This window comes from Citrus clementina, unplaced genomic scaffold, assembly GCF_000493195.1.
Source record: "Citrus clementina cultivar Clemenules unplaced genomic scaffold, Citrus_clementina_v1.0 scaffold_4, whole genome shotgun sequence".
In the NCBI taxonomy this organism is placed as follows: domain Eukaryota; kingdom Viridiplantae; phylum Streptophyta; class Magnoliopsida; order Sapindales; family Rutaceae; genus Citrus; species Citrus x clementina.
This window is the reverse complement of record NW_006262274.1, coordinates 21,234,068-21,253,020: the sequence shown is the minus strand read 5'-3', so window position 1 is coordinate 21,253,020 and position 18,953 is coordinate 21,234,068. Positions and strand designations below refer to the sequence as shown.

Sequence of the window (18,953 nt, the reverse complement as noted above, 5' to 3'; positions counted from 1 at the left end):
CTCAGTAACCAATTGAATAACGCCAACTTGCATAGCGCAATTTGAAGTTTTATTAATTACCCTTCGTTTTTAAGAAATTAATTTGCAAGATAAGTGTCACATATATTGTTTTTCTCGCTTCATATATGAAAAAAAAAAAAATGAAAAATATAATACTAAATTCCTCTTTTGAAAGATCAAGATTGGGTGGAAGGGATAAGGTTTAAGATGTGGAGTGGGTGGAATAAAAATCTTTTCATTTCTCACCTCAGGCTCTCATGGATTCTAACAAAGTAAAAGCGAGTGGACTGCAACAAAACGAATAGATGTGTATTCGATATAGAGATTTAAGTTGTAAAATAAAAATAAACATGAATATACACCCATAAATTTATGATAACGTATAGATCTTTCCGAGAATGAATTCAAGAAACAACGGCTTCGATGGGTGACAAAATTAAGATCGTCAGATGTTGAGCATGCTAATTGTAATTAGTCAAAGTAGTCAGCTCGTTTAGGAATATTAACAAATTACAGGTTTTAGAGTCACATGCTAAAAGATCCTTATAAATTAATTTTGTCACAATATGCATGGTCGGTGACTATCTCTAACTAAAGTCTATCGATGGTTCAACGCTGCTAATCAACACGTTTAAGTTCTTACTTTTAACTATATATCGATGTACGTATGTGTCGGTCAATGATTCCAAAAAAGTATGACATGTCACTCCACTAACGGCTGTTGTCTCACAGTCATCCGCTGCATACATTAGAGAATGAATTAGAAGCGCTAAGTCGTATGACAGTCATGTTAACAGATGTTATGACGTCGGTTATAACGGGGAGTAGATGAAAAGGCACCAGCGAATGTGTTGACGATGAAGGTAAAAATTATTTATTTAAAAGACTAGCGGTCGATTTGCATTTTGCAGTTCTAGGTAGCGTAAATTTGTGTCATTCGGAAACGTTAAAATTTGCTTAAGAATTAAATAAAAATTAATAGGGATTTGTGAGAATTTAGCGTAACGAACCATAGATGGGATTAAGGTGAGGGAACTGAGGATGTTGCTTTACGCATTTGGCATCTAAATTGTGATTTGTATTTTATTTTGTTTTGTTTGGTTTTTGGGGCCCTTTAACCTCATCGATCTTCGTGTAAAAAAATCCCAGTGAGCGTGCACACGTGCTGGCCCAATGCTTGAGTAATTCTCAAGCCATCCTAACATTCTCTGTCCATTGAATTTTTTATTTATTACCTAAAAAGATTTTTTAAAAAAAAGAGAGAGCAAAAAAAATATATTAATTAGGACCTTTTAATTTACTTTTTGTACAAGACTCGTGTTTTGTCAAAGTCAAAGACACAAAAGGCCTGTTCAGGGCCTTGTGTGGTCATTTTTATTTTTTATCTACATTTGCGCTTAGAGCTTATCCTCTCAATATATATTTAATTAACTTCAAGGTAATGGAATTTCATGTCCTTCCACTTTAATTTACGTTCAATGAGTTCAAAATAAACCAATCAACATTTCAAAAATTTGTGAAGTTAAAAATGGTTGTGTGTGTGTGTGTGTGTGTGTGTGTGTGTGTGTGTACACACCGAACCCCACGTTCCCAAACTAGTTTTTGATCATCATATATTTAGTCGTATTAAATTTATCATTTTTTTTTTTAAGAAGTAGAATACGGTGCAATGAGATGGAGATGAGCCGACAGCTTCTGGTAGCTTCTAATTTCCAATAATGGGTAGTGTAGTTTGGAGGGGGTGAAGTTTTTATTGTTCAAACATCAAAGTTAAAAGTGTACTCGTACATAAGATTGCTTAATGCCTGCTAGTTTTGGGACACTGATAACGTGCTTGGTAAGTGAAGTTAACTACAACACAAGCTACACTACTAGCGTGGGTTATTATGGTTCATTTTCTTCAAAACTAATGTCTTATTTAGTGTAACTTTTGAGCAACTCAGTCATAATTTCACTATCTTGGGTTTGTGTTAAAAAAAAAAGAAAAAAGAAAAAGGAACAAGTTCAAGTACTATTACTAAATCTTATATAATTTGTCATTATAGACTTAGAATAACAATATTAAAGAGATAAGAATTCAGTATTGAGCAGAGTTTTTAATGAGTACTAAATCAATAGTTGTTAGACAAGATGAATAAAAAAATAATTTTTTAAAAAAACAATTCTAATCATTAATTCAATGCTCAGCTAAAACTTATCTTAACACCAAATCTTAATTCATATTAAAGATGTGTTAGAAAGTGATTTTATAAATAAAAAGAAAATCATTTATTTAGTATCACTTTTAATAAAAAAAATACCATTTTTCAATTGCCAGTTGCTTCTCTAAGAAGTGCCTACCACTTCTCTTAAATGCATTTTTTTAATCTTAGAATACGTACCTGTTTATTGAAGTCAAATACATTAAAAAAAAAGGGTCTCTTCGAGTATATGATAGTGTTTTAATTAGATATCAAATGTACCCCCGATTGGATTCTCAACATGTAAACTTGCTTCAATGAAATATTTTAGTTTCCTAAATTCCATTAATATTTAATTTGTACCATCAGAACAAAAAAAAATATTTTGTTACCGTTCTCCCAATCGAACCGCACCAAATGGCAGATAAAAACATTAAAATAGTAAATTCTCTATTCTATAATTCAGGGTTTAATATATATTAGTCAAACTCTAAAGCTACACAAATTGATTTTGACATAAACCCATTTTCAATGATCATTTGATGCTTGCATGAAACAAAGTACAATGCAGTAAAGTACTGAAATTAATTAATTTGCACTTTTAAATCTTCTCCTTGATGTAACGGGTTCTGAAACTGAAATTACCTCATAGCAGAACCTGTCAAAAATCGCATCATTTTATTAAAATTGTAAAATTCGTGGGAGGTTTCTCTTTGAAAATGGCCTTTGTAGCATAAACCCATCGACACATCATATTAAGAAATTAAAGAATTGAAAGAACCGTAGCAATAAATTAATAAAAAAAAGCACAACTTAACCTGAAAACAAATGGCACGTTAGCACGTACTTATTAAAACTCTGCAAATTAATATAAAATTAATTCAAGAAAAGGTATGACAATTATGTTAATTGATTAATATGTACAGCCATTGCGGCCATTCTGCACAGCCTTGGCTCGTGCATGAATCTCGATAGAAATTGGTGTTCAAAAACGTCATCGTTGAGAGCTCCATTTTATCTAACTTCCTAAGTTCCTGTCGTAGCATATTCCAGTTGACACAGGATTAATTTAAAACAAATGGTAATCTCTTTCCTTCTAAGAAAACATCTAATGGGATGAGAAACTTCACTCGTTAAACACCAAATCAAAGTCCTCTGTTGATATTACTCGACTTCGAATGATCGATGGCACAAAGCGTACGTATTCACGAATAGTGGAGCTACAACCAAAGGAACGAACCTACTAGCAATTAATCAACCATGTATTAACATATAAAAAGCATCATTTTATTAATAATTGTAACGATAGCAATGATGATGATAATAATTATTATTAATAAGGTTGACTACGATGTAACGTACACAAAATGATGATGGATTGATGGTATGTGGCCGTCCAAAAGACCGACATGTTAATATTCTCTGTAGAGAAATGTCGAAAGGGTATCGGATTAGGTTTATTGGTTTAGCAAGCAATATGCATCATGCCATGTATTAAAAACAAAATCCTGATACTTGGTCGGCATCTAATCTTCTTCAACGTCACCTAATGGCTAATGGGCATTAATCAATCTATCAATCCAAGTTTTCTTGGACAGTTTTCTTTCTCCTAATTCGCCTTTGTTTTTACATCAAGTAAAAGATAGAAACCCTAATATCTGTTCGAGTGAGAGAAAAATTTTGAACCACGCATTTTGATTGGAGAAAGCTCGGATTACCCCACTTGAAAAAAAAAGAAAATTGGCTATCGATGAGCATGTCTCAGCTTTAGGAAACTCAATCACGGCTTGGTAAGAAAGTAATTGTGAGATAGAATCATAGAATCCCTTTAAAAAAGAACTAAAGGAGCATTTCACCAAGTAATTAACAAAGCCATGGCTGGTTGAGTTTAGGTGTAGTAACTAAACAAATTAATTAATTAAATTGGTGATATTGCTTACGATTCCATGATAAGTACATAATTCTGGTCAGATGGGCTACATTATGCTGTATCTACTCGGGTAGTCGTCATGATTATAATCGAAAGCGAAGGATACAGCGATATAATTAATACTAGTAATTAACTTCTAAATCATGACGTACATTCGATTATTCGAAACTTAATTATCCTTGCCTTTCTGCATATATTGTTTAAACTTTTGAGCTTTGACTTCATCTTCTTCTTAAACTTCTGTCACCTCAAAGATATAAGTATGTGACACGCGTTATTTTATAATTACAATTTATATAAATAATTTTAAAAATAAATGCTCAGTTAGTCTTGATATTTTGACCTGAATATTTCTTTATTTTTTTATTTTAAAAAATACTTCAAAATACTCACGTAGTTTAATATATTACATTCTTATCCTTACTTTTTTTCTTATTATAATTATACCATTCCAACAATATTCTTGACATTATTTGATTTATCTACAAAATATTTAATGAGTAAATTAACTAATAACTATCAGTGTGAAAGAACTAGTATTTTTTAGGGAAAATATCCACCGTCCACCTATTTTTTACACCTTTTTCAAAAATACACAATTCCTTCATTTTTTAGCTGGAATCCACCTAAAGTTACATTTTTTTTCACTTTTCCACTTCCGTTTGGAATCCGTTAAGAAAACTAACGGAAACTTAATAAAATGACCATTTTACCCCCAAAATGAAAATTACAATTTCACCTTAAAAAATACCAAAAATAATAAGATTTAATGATGAATATCATTATTGGTACTTTAATGAAGTACAAAAAAATCTTAACTACTAGAGATTATAACTCAATTAATAATAAAACTCTACTTATCTTAAATTCAATTGATGATTTGTGAGATTGGGCTATTTTTAATACTACTGTTATAATTTAGCTTCTAATTACAGATATATTTAAAAAAAAACATGCATTTGATGGTTATGGAATTAATTTATTTATTGACTGATGGGGAAAATAATTAGATTTAATCTAATTATTTTTTGTAATTTTTAAGGTGAAATTGTAATTTTCGTTTTGGGGGTAAAATGGTCATTTTTTAAAGTTTCCGTTAGTTTTCTTAACGGATTCCAAACAGAAGTGGAAAAGTGAAAAAAAATGTAACTTTGGGTGGATTCCAACCAAAAAATGAAGGAATTGTGTATTTTTGAAAAAAGTGTAAAAAATAGGTGGATGGTGGATATTTTCCCTATTTTTTATACCTTTACATCAAATTTACTAATAATTATTTATAAATAAATTAATGTCAGCCAACTTAAAACAGTCTCTAATATCCTTACAATAATCTTGCTACTAATTATTTTTTACTAAATTAATTTTAAAAGTGAAATAACTTATAAAAGTTTGTGTGAATTTTTATGTCACTTTTAAAATTAATTTGATAAATCATCTTTTTTTTTGTTGATTAATATCCCCAAGAATATTGTTGCAAAACTATTATTGTAAAAATAAAAAAGGGGAGGTTTTTTTTTTAATATACACACCGAACGGATACTTAACTAAAAATATATGAAGGAAACGAGCATTTACCCCGAATTTAGGTAAACAAAATGTAAACAAGTTGTTTATTTCTGTTGAATACTACAAACATTTAATTATTACTTTTCTTTATTTGTCAATTTCAATCCTTTTTCACTATGATGAAACGTTTCCTCATACATCACGTTGGTGGATAGAATCATGGAGTCAACCGAAGAAAATTCATATGATTATACATTTTTCAACTTTTAATTAGACGGGACACCATCGGCTGCTAGCTTCTTGTACAAGAAAGGGTGTTCAATGTTGATGTTTCTCTCTATGATTTGATTTTTATCAAAGGCTCCTAAAGTGTCCCAAATGTTTTGATAATTACATATCAAATTCTCTCTATGACTTGATTTTTATCGAAGGCTCCTAAAGTGTCCCAAATGTTTTGATAATTACATATCAAAACGGTAATGGACTAACGGTGTTCTGTATTAAAAAAAAAAAAAGTGGCGATGGAGCTTTTTCATGTCACTGTTTGTTCAGAAAGATGTTGATATGTGAGCAAGAATTGCTATTCCAAGATTGCGCCTGTAAACATTGATGGTATCTTTAATCTATTGAAGTATTAGGGCTATTGACCCTACAAAGTTAGGTGACTGTGATGCCTCTAATTAGGGCTAGCTGCAACAATTTTGCCCATGTTCACTGTCCCTGCAAAATGAAGATTAATTGATATGCCAACAATAATAGGCTAAATGCAACAATTTTGCCCATTTTCACTGTCCCTCCAAATATAAGATTAATTGATATGCCAGCATTCCCAGTTTTAGCAGATTTAGCAATCTACTCATCATCTGCTAGATTTGCCACTAATGGGTCATGGCAATTTTACACATCAAATCAAAATGCTAAATTATGTGCAATAAACCTACCAGCATGTGGCGATATAATGAGTAGTACGAACACTAAATTTATGAACAGCACAATAATACAAATTTGGGGCCAAGAAACATATGCAGAATCCGACACGATAATCTTACTTTTTGAGGTTCGCCAAAGTTGTTACAGTCATTATAACAACCCAAATGTTGCATTATTTAGTACTTTCAGAACTCAATATGCATAAAAGGAGGCTCACAAGTCAATGATGCCGAGGACTGCGTCTTCGCTTGTTGACTCCGCAACAGAAGAAAAATAGAAAAAGGACCATAACAAGAAAAAGAAAATCGTTTGATGATGATGATTTCATTGAACCCACTTTCCTTTGTATTAGGTTTTTGAAAAGTTATAATTTCGAATGCTGGCTTTGTGTGTGTGTTATAATTCTCGTGTAGACATAATTAGCAGGCTGTTTCTGTGATATAATTCTCATAAGGCATAATTACAGTACTAATTAGCAAGCACATGCCAGCTGAGTGAAAAAGTAGAACAGGGATCCAAGGCTTTCAAGTTTATCATCACTTGCAAATTAAAAAGATTGCCAAATCCTATTAACCATGCTCTGATTTTGTTGATAGACCTGAAACATTCACTAATTACACCTTGGTTGCAAATGCTAACAACCATTAATTAATTTGTTCCCTTAGTTATCTAAACTTCGGCTTGATGCAGTGGTTAAAACAGATCCATTTGCAAAGTGTGTAGCCAATTATTTGTGACAATATTGCTGGTAATGCTTACCAAACTGGATCTTGCGGTCGGTTCTTTACCGTGTAGAGGAAACTGTAGATGATTATGTATCTAAGAAAAACTGAATATATAAATCTTGTTTTGCTTGCAACTGGAAAACATAATTATGACCCTCTAAAATCATTTTCACCACCATTAGCAGGACATATGTGTATATACATATACACATCATGAACTGTTTGCTACGAAACAAACATTATGTTTAAATATAAACCTCGTAAACTTGTATAATAAGGAATAAGAATCAAGCCCTGGATTCATTTGGGTTTCAAAATTTCAAGCTTCAACCAGTTTTACTATCCAATTTACAAAAAATGGGAGAATGAGATGATTTTTCTAAAAATAGATATTCAAAGCTTTGGACTTGGTTACAAGAACACACGTGTTGGTTTTTTTTTTTTTTGTTTTTTTTTTCCCTTGAGAATCTGCTAGGGCAAGTGGGTGGAATAAAGACATAAGAGTTTGTGGTAGTGGGCCTCTACTTTATCAACTTCAAAGTCATGCAAATGGGGGTTATGATTTTGCCTCACAAATCAAGATAAGAACTAAGTTGTGGCTTCCAGTTTGTTTTTTTTTTTTTTAAGTTTTTCTTTTTTCCCCTCTCTTTTACATTTTCCTTACCAAACAAAGAGTAGTGGTCCAAGGAAAAATTTAAATATATAAGAAACGATTCACGTCTTCCATTTTATGAGAATCAAAATGAGAATGACCCTTTAAGATCTGTTTTCTTTCTCCCACAGAGAATACAAGGCAGATTCATAATTTTTCGCCCAATTCAGCCCGGATAAACTAAATGGGCTGGGCTTGAGCCACATTCAATTCCAGGTGCACAAGCCTGATCTGTGTCGGTGGCCGGCTGTAAAAGTCGTGTGGGCTGACACGAATCCAGTTTGAAGAAATATGCATTTCAAAAAAAAAAAAAAAAGCTAGGTCAATTTTATCTTTCTGTTGCAATATACATGCGTATTTGAATAATAATCAATCACAACTCTATACACAAAATCGACACAAATCTCATCTCAATCGAAATCATTTAGCTGTGAAATAACATAAATAAGAGTAATTGCGTGTAATTAAAATATGTGACAGAGCTGGGTTAGCCACAGGGTCCCTAGCCGATATTTTTTATGCATGGGGCACAATGAACTTACAATCTGAACCACCAACTCGAGATTTTTTTTTTTTTGAGAAGAACTCGAGATTAATCCAAGTAACCAGGAAAATTCGAGGTAGAGGAGCAGGATATCAGATTCTGCATGCCACATGGCATCACATAAGCCAGTTAGAGATCCACTCTTCTATCCTTAAAGATAAGCCCCTGCATCCATTAACATTAAACAAGTTTTTGTATCTTCTGTTCACTGCCAATTGTATTCTACTTTACACGCACACAAACGCCAGTCATAATTTTGCTGAAAGCCTTTGCCTGGTAGTAAAAATGGCTTCCGTTTGTGCTTCCCCTGCCGTTGCAGCCATCTCATCCCCCAGGCAAGTTCTCTTCACACACCCATTAATTGATTTTCACATAGTTTAAGTGCGTGATTATTTAGTTAATTAAAGTAATATTGCAGTTCTCAGAAGAGTAGATCAGTTGCGGGAGCAACAAAGGCTTCTTTCCTTGGTGGGAAGAAGCTGAAATTGAGAAAAAACGGAGCAACAGCGGGAACACGATCGGTTTCAGTGAGTGCGGCTGCAGCTGATCCTAACAGGCCTCTCTGGTTCCCAGGCAGCACTCCTCCTGAATGGCTCGATGGTAGCCTCCCCGGAGACTTCGGCTTCGATCCTCTTGGTCTTGGTAAGATAAATGTAGAAAACTAATCGTACGTCTCAAGTACGTGCACATTGTTAATTAGTTTGTTATCCACAGGATCTGATCCTGAGACGCTGAGATGGAACGTGCAATCAGAAATTGTGCACTGCAGATGGGCAATGTTAGGAGCTGCAGGAATTTTCATTCCGGAATTGTTAACAAAACTTGGAATCCTCAACACTCCATCCTGGTACACAGCTGGGGAGCTAGAGTACTTCACAGACACCACCACCCTGTTCATTGTTGAGATGATATTCATAGGCTGGGCAGAGGGCAGACGGTGGGCCGACATTATAAAGCCAGGCTGTGTGAACACTGACCCGATCTTCCCCAACAACAAGCTCACCGGCACCGATGTTGGGTACCCAGGTGGGCTTTGGTTTGACCCACTTGGCTGGGGATCCGGTTCGCCCGAGAAGGTAAAGGAGCTGAGGACTAAGGAGATCAAGAATGGAAGATTGGCTATGTTGGCTGTGATGGGTGCTTGGTTCCAGCACATTTACACCGGCACCGGCCCCATTGACAATCTCATTGCCCACCTTGCTGATCCTGGTCATGCCACCGTTTTTGCTGTAAGTTAATTACAGCACCTAGCACTCTACTCATTGTATGTATCCAATTAAGTGTTAATTATATTTATTTACTAATTGGCGATGATGCTTTGTGGTTAATTTGATTCAGGCCTTCACCCCCAAGTGAGATGATGACGAGCAAAGGGAGAGAAATTTGGGCCAAGAGGAAGCTTGAGATCAAAGGAATTGGTGTTTCTCTTAGGGAAAGGTTGTATGATTAGAACTTGTATTAATTGCCTCTATCTATGTACAAAGACTTGTGTGATCACTTAGATGCCATGAATATAAAAAATATTCAGGTGGAAACGAAACTTGTCTATAAATTAAAACTTAAATACACCATAAATTTTCGAATATCAAAAGCACACGAGAGACGACTAATTGCTGCAGGGTAAAAAAGTCTTTTCAATACGTATTATCTTCAATTACAAGAATAGAATTGGTTTGATCAATATTTGTCCCATTAATGGAGTTGAAGATTTCTTTTTGAGATAAACTAAAAGGATGGTTAATTGTCGATCGTCATTGAAGAAACACTTCATCTTGATGAACGATCGGCAAGTCAATTAATTCGCTTTGATTAGTTGTTTTAACCCTTCAAACAAAAGTTGCATTGGCGATAGATAATACGTATTTTCAGGTCATAGAAAATAGCTTTAACAATCTCTAAAGAAAATGTGACCTCGGCAAAAGATGATATATTTTAGGCCCCGAAACAGTAGCATTGAAAACTAAAACATCAATTATATGCTTACTACACGTTGTATTACAGTTAGCCCACCATCATTACAGAACAAAAAAATTTCACTATAATACTAAAGAAAATTTTGTCATAATTTTATCTCTTATGGGCTTTATACTAACTAATTGTTATACATATATCATTATTCAAACTAAAAAGGCTTGTTCATATCTATTAAAATGATTTTAAAAATCAGTGTTTTTTAGAAAAGGGTGAGCGGAAATATATTTTCTTCCATGTAGAAATTCTTTACATAATAGCATGGACATATGTTGCAAAGGTTATGTTAATGCTATTGGGGGATCTTATCTTCTTGTAAATGAGTCTTGCGCCCTGTTGTTAATCAACTTTGGGTTATAAAGTGTAACGATTGTTGTTTAGTATCAAAAATTTCACATAGCCATCTAAACCTCTTTTTTTTTAAAAAAAAAAAAAATATATATATCCTATTAACTAACATACCATTTGATATCAAAACTTGAAATTAATACAATATAGTCTAATATTTTAATTCTAATACTGGTATTTTTCACTGTATACGGCAAGCCATGTCGTCACGGCGGCGCCGCCAACGTTGAAAATAAATGATGTAATTTCTCATAAATACTTTAAAAAGCTCATGACTCATGAGCATTACAAGGGGGAAAAAGCTGAAATATGCGAAACTTTCAAAATAGACATGTCAAAAATGGACTAATCACTTCTCGAAACTTATTTATTTATTTCTCGGTTGGGTTTGTTCAAGCAAATTGTATTTAATAAAAAAATTTTATCACCTTTCAAGGTAAAAACAAAAATCAACTTCAACGCTGTCAGTAGGATAAATATTTCGCTAACTTTCTCTTCTCATTACTTAATTTATCTGGTTGACTTGCCAGTCTGACCAAGTAGCTGACCAGTTCAAATCAGTCGTGTGTTTTTCTTTGTTCTTTCCGTTTCTTTTCCGCTTTCTTTCCTTTCGGGAAGTGCTTCTTCCGTGCAAGTTCACTAAATCAACTAATTGGCACCAGCTATTATTATGCATAAAACACAAAGGGTGGATTTGCACAAATTAAAATATTTCATTCTACTAACTAAACGCAATTTGCCCACCAGCTAATGTGCATAATAAACTTAGAAGGGTGGCTATTCGCTAACGCCTAATAATAATAATTAAAAGTATATTAAGTATGAACGAGACCAAAAAGTACTTTATTCATTTATTTATTTCATAATTTAAGCATTTTGTATGCTACTTTACTTTGCTAATGATTTCAGAAGTACTTTTGCACACAATTGACAGCTATAGAATCATATTGTAGTTAAACTGACTGCTATAGTGCCCTAAGAGGAGGATTTCATTAATAAATAAAATCCTGGATTACCAATTTAAACAACACTAACAGCCATCTTCACCTAACCTCAGGTCCAATTAAACTATTAAACTAAGGCTTTGTTTGCGATTGAAATATTAAACGATTGTGGGCTTTGAAGCTAGAATTGTGAAATAGAAGCAACAAGTAAACGGAAATGAATGTTCGATAATCATACCAACTGAGGGGTAAATTAAAAACAAAGTAATATATAAAATTTTCATCAAATAATAAGAATAAAAATCAGTTTTCCAAACATTTTAGCCGCTCCTTACAAAGTATAACTATTAAACACCCACCACCAAAAATATAGACCCAATTGCAATACTGTTCTTTTCTGATAAGAGATAAGATGATGATAAAAACAATTAAAATATGAAGGCAATTTTGAAGAAACAGATTTAAATGCAATGATTATAACTAAGTTCAAAATTTAAAATTAAATTAAATATCGAAATCACATCCGCAAATTCTAAGTTGTAGAAGCAACCGAATTGTGATTTGTGAAGCAGAAGCACCCAACACAAAATTAAATGATAATCTCTTCTCCTTGTATATACGAAGAGTAATGTCATTACAATTAACACCTACTAATCACTTGTCTCTCTTCAAGTATCGGCACCAAATTTATAATTAATTACAACACTATGAATTTCGCAAAATAAAAAATAACATAAAAAAAAAAAATTAGAAAGAGAGTTTCGAGACTAAACGATGACTATAACAGAACCAGAAATAACCAACCAACTAAGACGGTCGGTTCGGCCGACGAACCGATAGCTGAACGGGGAGGGGCCGACCGGTACCGGTTCCTCCACAGCTGCGACACGCCATGCGGCCCGAGCCGGCGCAGGTCCGGCACCCAACATCGCCGTCCGACCACCGCGTGCACATGCACGTGACCCGACCCGTTCCGTTGCAACTGGGGCACCTGTCAAATGGGCCGGCCATGGGCTTCTGGTCCATGACGGATTTAACCAGAGCGGCACCGGCCAAGACGCTGAGTCCCGTGGCCACCTGAGTCAACACGAATGGACCCATTTGGCTAGCGAACCGAAGAATGAATGGAACAGAGAAAGAACGGAGATGGGGTCGGCGAGGACAGAGAGAAATGTTGAAGATCTTCTTAGGGAGAATTTAATTAAGAGGCGTGGCTTATATCTTGTGGGAATAGAGAAAGTGGTGACGGCTGTGTACACGTAGACGGGTGAGTTTTGGGTGGCTTGTAAGAAAATTAGTTGTAGCCTCCTTGGCCCCTTAGTTGGAGTTATGCGAAGATGTTTTGTTTGCATTTGCTTGCTTATTTTATTTTTGCTTTTACTCTTCTACTTCTTTTGATTTGACTTCTTGCCCTGGGATTTCTCTGGATTCTAGTGTTGTGAATGTTTGAATGCAATTTTATTTTATGGTTTTTGCTACCTTACGTTGCACGTAAGGTACAATTTTTTATAAGGCTGGTGGGTCCAAGTGAGACCTATATCTGAGTTTGTGAGAGGCTGTACCTTACATGCAACGTAAGGTAGCAGCTCCCTTATTTTATTTTTTTCTCTCTTCTTCTTTGCGCGTCAACGGTTACAACAAATCCATCCCGTTCGATGCTATTGATTGGTACGATTTAATCTTCTTCTTCTAATTACAATTACAATACTACCATTATTTTGTAATTGGGGAGTTGTTGGGATTAATTAAAAAGTTCTTAGTTCTTATAAGAATTTAAGAAAAAAATTTAATTTTATGTCTCAATCTTAAATGAAATGGACGGACCAAAATTAATAGTAATCTATTCAATTGTATAATATGAATATTTCTCCCATATTATATATTATCTATTTTTATTATTATAATGTTTAAAGATAACCAAATGAATAGTAGATAAATCTAGAATATGCGCCGTAGGCGATAATCTTTGTCCTTTTGTTTAAAATAGATAAAGTACATCACATGAAGTAGTCCAGGACCATACAATTTTATTTTTTGATTTTATAATTTCATCAAATATTCCAGTCAAGTAAATATGAATGTTATTCGATAGTAAATTATTAATGATTAAAAAGATTTAATGTTTTTAGTGAGTAAGATTCACTGAGATTTTTTATGTCTTTCAAACCCTTCAAAAATAACAGAGTATTTTTTATTTGTTTTTGTTAAACACATCATGGACTTGACTAGCTTACAGAATCTGTAAGCTACAGACTGCAGCGTCAGCCGTTGGATGTGGTTGGATGTGGAGTGAGAAACTAAACAATAGAAAATCGGATGGTGGGATGACGGGAGATGTTTGTTACAGAATCTGTACCATAGACAGGTCCACAGATCATAGATATTTTTAGTAGCACAAAAAGATCAGATTTTATGACGCCTACACCAAGAAGGATGCAGCTTGTAAAGAGTGGCCAAATGCCGAAATCCATCCGTTTGATATGCGACCTCAAATCTTTTTCAACGGCTTATATACAGACAACACACTGGGAAAGATACTTCAACTTTTAAGTTCAATTTCGTGCACGATATATTTCGTAGAATGAGACCAATCCCACCACTTGGTCTTGGATCGGCAGTCATCATCATTAAATCCAAGCGCCAACTCTCTTTCTCTTCCAGTCCCATGTGTTCCCAAGCCGTCCATATGCAAATTATGAGTAATATTTTGCGTCTGACGTAATGGGAAAGAATCTTGTTCCATTTTGCATCCTTTTTACGTGGACTAATAATTATGAGTTGTTTTTTAAATACTAAATGAAATGGATCGTCAAACAATACTTTTTTCGACGACTCGCCTTTTTAGTAGACTCTTCAGGTTCGAAATCAAATTACGTCTTGACTTCCCATTTTCAAGCTCCAACAAATACATTTAGGTGCACGACCACGTGCTAATTTGTGAGTTTCTTCTTTAGTAAGCATTGGTTGCCCGGTTGGTGGCGAGGGTGGCGCAGCCTTGAAAATGCAACCCATTTTTTATTGCAACGGTTCACATGTAAGCTTTGATATAACAAGAATATTGAAAGCAGTAACAGTACAAACGGTGGTCCACAGATTATATAATTTTAGAAAATGAATTTTGCGACCACAACCGGTGCGGCTTTTATTTTGACTGTCAAAAACAGATACTATCTTTGTGGGGGGGGGGGGGGGGGAAATGGTGTAATCCAACCTCGTCTTCAAATCACGTGCAAAACCGAGACCTGTGTGCGCATCAATGTTGGTAAGGTTATCGCTGCACAACTTCACAACTCTGCTTCTCAGCTAAATGAATCAGGATACCTACTGCAAAATTAAACCCTACGTCCTTGCAATTCCTACAACCGGCATCCCCTCACTCACTATTCACATTATCTTAAACTTCCCTGAGGGGCCTAATCAATTGACACAGGCATCAACTGCTATTCACATGCCTAAGCATAATAGTTTTAGTTGCCGTCGAACCAGTCCTCCATTCTCTAATTGCAGCAACATCCGACATATGTGTCTTAAGAAAACTTCCTCAACTGACTGTTAAATCAAAATTTAATACATGGTGGAATTATAGACTCAAAAAACTTGTCTTATGTTGATGTTGATTCTTGAATTTCTGATATATTCCAAGAAAAAATGATCATCTTCATGTGAGAACTGCAGATCAAGAGAGGCAATTTCAGCATTTTCTCTGTCTGTAAAAATCCGTGGTACACCTGCAAGATTAGAGGTCAAAAGTCAGTAGCCATGTCTAGTTATGCTATAGAAACTGCTATCAATTGCAAAAGTCAACAACCATATTACATCATCACGAATGATTCAATCTCATGAATAATAGCAGGATATTGTAATTGAATTAGTCAACGGGATAAAAGTTAGGCATATTGATACCACAAAAACAAATTGTAGTTGATCATTGTCATGGCTATCATTTAAGTTCGTCGCGGAGAATTGCTTTTTGCAAGCTTTTGTTATTCCCATTGAAAAAGATTCTAATGTCTTTGATCAAGGAATTTTGACTTCACCTATGCTGAATGATCATTATCAAATATCTGCTATTCCAACATTAACCTTCATTAAGGCAATTATCTTTTTTCACAAATGCATCATGGATGGTACGTGATTAAAGCTTATATAACGTGAAGGTTTTATTGTCTATCTCGTACACAGGTGGACTGCCATTATGATTTTAAAATGTGATCATATGCACCAAATTGTGATTATAAAATTGCCAGGCAGAACGCACTCACCATGAAAACATTCCCTTGCTTCTCCGGCCATAAGTACAGCATCACCACTTCGGAGAAACATTGCTAATGGTGGGTCCTCCCTGGACTTGCCTCCCAAAAGAAAAATGGCTTTGCAGCCCAAACTGAATGGAAATTATAAACCACCAAAAATAAGTTAACTTCTCTTTATCTTTCTTCTTCACATTCTGCAGCAGAAAGCTATATACACGTACAGAGTAGTGGAGTGAAATATTAAAATACCTTATGCTTACAATAGGTTTACTCCAATCTGCTTCCATGTCATCCAGGTGGCCCCCAAGTGTATCACCTGAAATGAGAGAAAATCTAAGAACATGGTTGCTCACAGCCTAGAGGAGGAAAAAGGTCTCTGCCTTAATAATTCAGTTAAAAATAGTGAAGTATTTGTAAAGTCTGTCGTCATCCCTTCTAATATCTAAGACAAACTAAAATCACATATGACCGAGTTTTAAACCCGTAATAGAGTTCAAAACCATTAGAAATGGTAAATATATGTTTTCAATTTCATCTTCAATCAATTAGCTTCCTTTCTACAATAACCAAAATTATACAATAAAATAAACAGTAAAAGCATCTGTCAGGTGCAAACTTTTATAAGTACCCAATCCAAAATAGTTTACTATTGCAGCTTCAGGCTGAAATTCTTCTCCAATGGGCATTGCAGGTGCAGCTAATCTTCTAGCCAGTTGACAGAGTGCATCAGGAATCTTCTTATGTGGGAGAGACACATTGTAATTTCGCTACACCATCAATATACAAAGCTTTAGAAGATAATTTAAAATTTAGAAGCAGCTCACTTTTAGATCTTAATACAAACTTCATATACTTCGCAGAGTTATACCCCCAATTTATTCAACAAAAAGAAAAAGAATGCAAACATCTGCAAGGCACTGCAAATCATGCATACATTCAGTAGGAGATCCTGGGATCAAAACCTAGAATAGCGTGAACTTAAACCTGATTGAATATAGTGTGTTTGCCTCTAGGAAGATTATTCCAGTAAAGTGAGAAAGACTCAGTTAGTTCTATAATTAGATCATCACATAAAGCAAAAATCAAATCTAACAAAGATGTCACACAGACATGATTTTGGATTTTAAAACATACACAGCACTATACAGGAGAGTAAGCTAAAAAAAAGGAAATGACAAACATCTAGTTTCTAATTACCTTGGACCAGTCAAATTGTAAGCCAAGGGTACACCATCGCAACTTCCGCAACAGAACACTGGCTTTAACCGACTTGCATGTCTTTCCTCTCAGTGTGGCAATATCTGCCTCATAAAATTTCCACCTATGAGCATCTTCATTACTAGTACAAGAACTAGCTCCCAAATCCAAACTACCAATTGAACTCTCCTCTTCAAGCAATACGTTCTTTTCTTTTACAGCACTGAATAAGTCATCTATGGGGCCATAAAATGCATTGTGATTTGTTCTGTTAGGAGGCTGCGGGAAGCTTGTTAAACTCTCCCTTATCCATTTACTTTGTTCTTCCATACTTAACGCACCTGGAATGAAATAAAACCCTGCATTGCAATTACAACATCGAATAAGTCATAAATTCAAAAATCCCTATACAATCACCGACCTTTACAATTTATAGATCATGAATACAAGGCGATTTCAAATAAAAGAGATCGGTACCAGGATGGTTTTCCAAGAGGAAAACTGGGGATTTGAAACCGCATTCGACAGCGACGATTCCTGGAGGAAGCTGACCGTTCTGATTGTATGAATCTAGAATGGACTTGAAATCCAAAACATCAGACAAGTCAACTTGTTTTGGTTGTTTTTTCCTGTAAAATTGAAACGAAATGTCAGGCACCGCGTGTTAACATTACAAATGAAAAATAAAAGCAAGAATTGAACGAAAGCTAATAATGAGAGATACTTTCTGGAGGATTTTGAAGAGTCGTCATAATATAGCTTGTATTTCTTTTCAGCTTTCCTAAAAGCTGTTCGCTCTGCATCTTCAGAGACTTTGTCGGATCCATACATTTCACTTACTTGGCTAAACCGGCGATTGAAATCGTAATCGCAGGAGGAAGAGGCAATTTTAGCCGATTAACTTAGGGTTTTGATTAGGGTTTCTTGCGAATCGTTCAACTTTTCCAAGACAGCGAGTGAACGGGGAGAATTGCGTGGGATATACCATTCCCTCCAAAATATCCTAGCCTTAAATTATATCACTCTTAAATTTTACACGTATGTACTTTAAAAAATTGAAAAAATATAAAAATAACCACAACTAAATTTTTTTATAAAACTGAATTTATATCCTCAAAGTCAGGTAAATAATAAAAAATATTTAATTTTAACCAAACCATACATAATTAATAATTCAGTATAAAATTTTTGACTTTTTCATATTAGTCGAGTAAATAGTTAAAAATACTTGACTTCAATTGAAATAAAAAATTATCAAGAAAATTTTTAAAATTTTCAAGTAAGTCAAGTAAAGAACTGAGAATATCTGATCTTAATTTAACCTTATCCAATATTCATTCAGTAAAAATACTTAATTTTTAATTAAAATTTTGTAACTGGTCGAGAATACTCAACTTAAATTGAAATAAAAAATTTTTTTTCTAATTAAGTCAGGTAAAAAGTCGAGTATACTCAACTTTGGTTATGTTATTAAGTAGAACACATGAAAGGAAGAAAATGTAAATAGATGATTTTTTAAAATTATTTTTGATTTTTTACACTTTCATGATGTATATGTAGGTAATAGGGTGTAGATTTGATATTTAAGGATAAATGGGGCATATTTTAGTAAAAAAACTCGAGTGAATGCTCCAAAGATCAACATACGTAAAAATAACTCGAACTTCTGACAATTGAGAAACTAACAAAATTCGATGAACATAAAGACCATTATACCCTTCAATACAATAAAAAATAATTAAATGCATGTATGGGCAAATGCTCGAATTCTCC

The 18,953-nt window shown here is 34.2% G+C and overlaps 3 protein-coding genes across 3 annotated transcripts; 1 reads left to right on the top strand and 2 right to left on the bottom strand.

The window, feature by feature from the left end:
• Positions 1-8,315: 8,315 nt before the first annotated feature.
• On the top strand, positions 8,316-10,002 carry LOC18043590 (chlorophyll a-b binding protein, chloroplastic). Its single transcript, XM_006437967.2, has 4 exons — positions 8,316-8,802; positions 8,886-9,109; positions 9,182-9,696; positions 9,806-10,002. Exons 1-4 carry the CDS (start codon positions 8,456-8,458, stop codon positions 9,821-9,823), a joined length of 1,104 nt encoding a protein of 367 aa, XP_006438030.1. The 5' UTR covers positions 8,316-8,455; the 3' UTR covers positions 9,824-10,002.
• Positions 10,003-12,207: 2,205 nt separating this feature from the next.
• Positions 12,208-13,082, bottom strand: LOC18043589. The gene has a single exon (XM_006437966.2). It carries the CDS (start codon positions 12,829-12,831, stop codon positions 12,538-12,540), a length of 294 nt encoding a protein of 97 aa, XP_006438029.1. The 5' UTR covers positions 12,832-13,082; the 3' UTR covers positions 12,208-12,537.
• A 1,831-nt stretch (positions 13,083-14,913) lies between these two features.
• Positions 14,914-18,166, bottom strand: LOC18043588 (alpha-ketoglutarate-dependent dioxygenase alkB). Its single transcript, XM_006437965.2, has 7 exons — positions 17,905-18,166; positions 17,658-17,809; positions 17,181-17,539; positions 16,612-16,750; positions 16,233-16,299; positions 15,993-16,114; positions 14,914-15,458 (listed from the first exon to the last, which is right to left on the bottom strand). Exons 1-7 carry the CDS (start codon positions 18,009-18,011, stop codon positions 15,319-15,321), a joined length of 1,086 nt encoding a protein of 361 aa, XP_006438028.1. The 5' UTR covers positions 18,012-18,166; the 3' UTR covers positions 14,914-15,318.
• Positions 18,167-18,953: the final 787 nt, after the last annotated feature.

Bases quoted from the DNA above. Each gene is read 5' to 3' on its own strand.
- LOC18043590 (XM_006437967.2), top strand. From the start codon at position 8,456: ATGAACTTACAATCTGAACCACCAACTCGAGATTTTTTTTTTTTTGAG. The intron at 8,803-8,885 runs GCAAGTTCTCTT...GTAATATTGCAG, and splicing joins GCAGCCATCTCATCCCCCAG to TTCTCAGAAGAGTAGATCAG. The intron at 9,110-9,181 runs GTAAGATAAATG...TGTTATCCACAG, and splicing joins CTTCGATCCTCTTGGTCTTG to GATCTGATCCTGAGACGCTG.
- LOC18043589 (XM_006437966.2), bottom strand. From the start codon at position 12,831: ATGGGTCCATTCGTGTTGACTCAGGTGGCCACGGGACTCAGCGTCTTG.
- LOC18043588 (XM_006437965.2), bottom strand. From the start codon at position 18,011: ATGTATGGATCCGACAAAGTCTCTGAAGATGCAGAGCGAACAGCTTTT. The intron at 17,540-17,657 runs GTACCGATCTCT...ATTGCAATGCAG, and splicing joins CCTCTTGGAAAACCATCCTG to GGTTTTATTTCATTCCAGGT. The intron at 16,115-16,232 runs GTATTTTAATAT...ATTTCCATTCAG, and splicing joins AAACCTATTGTAAGCATAAG to TTTGGGCTGCAAAGCCATTT.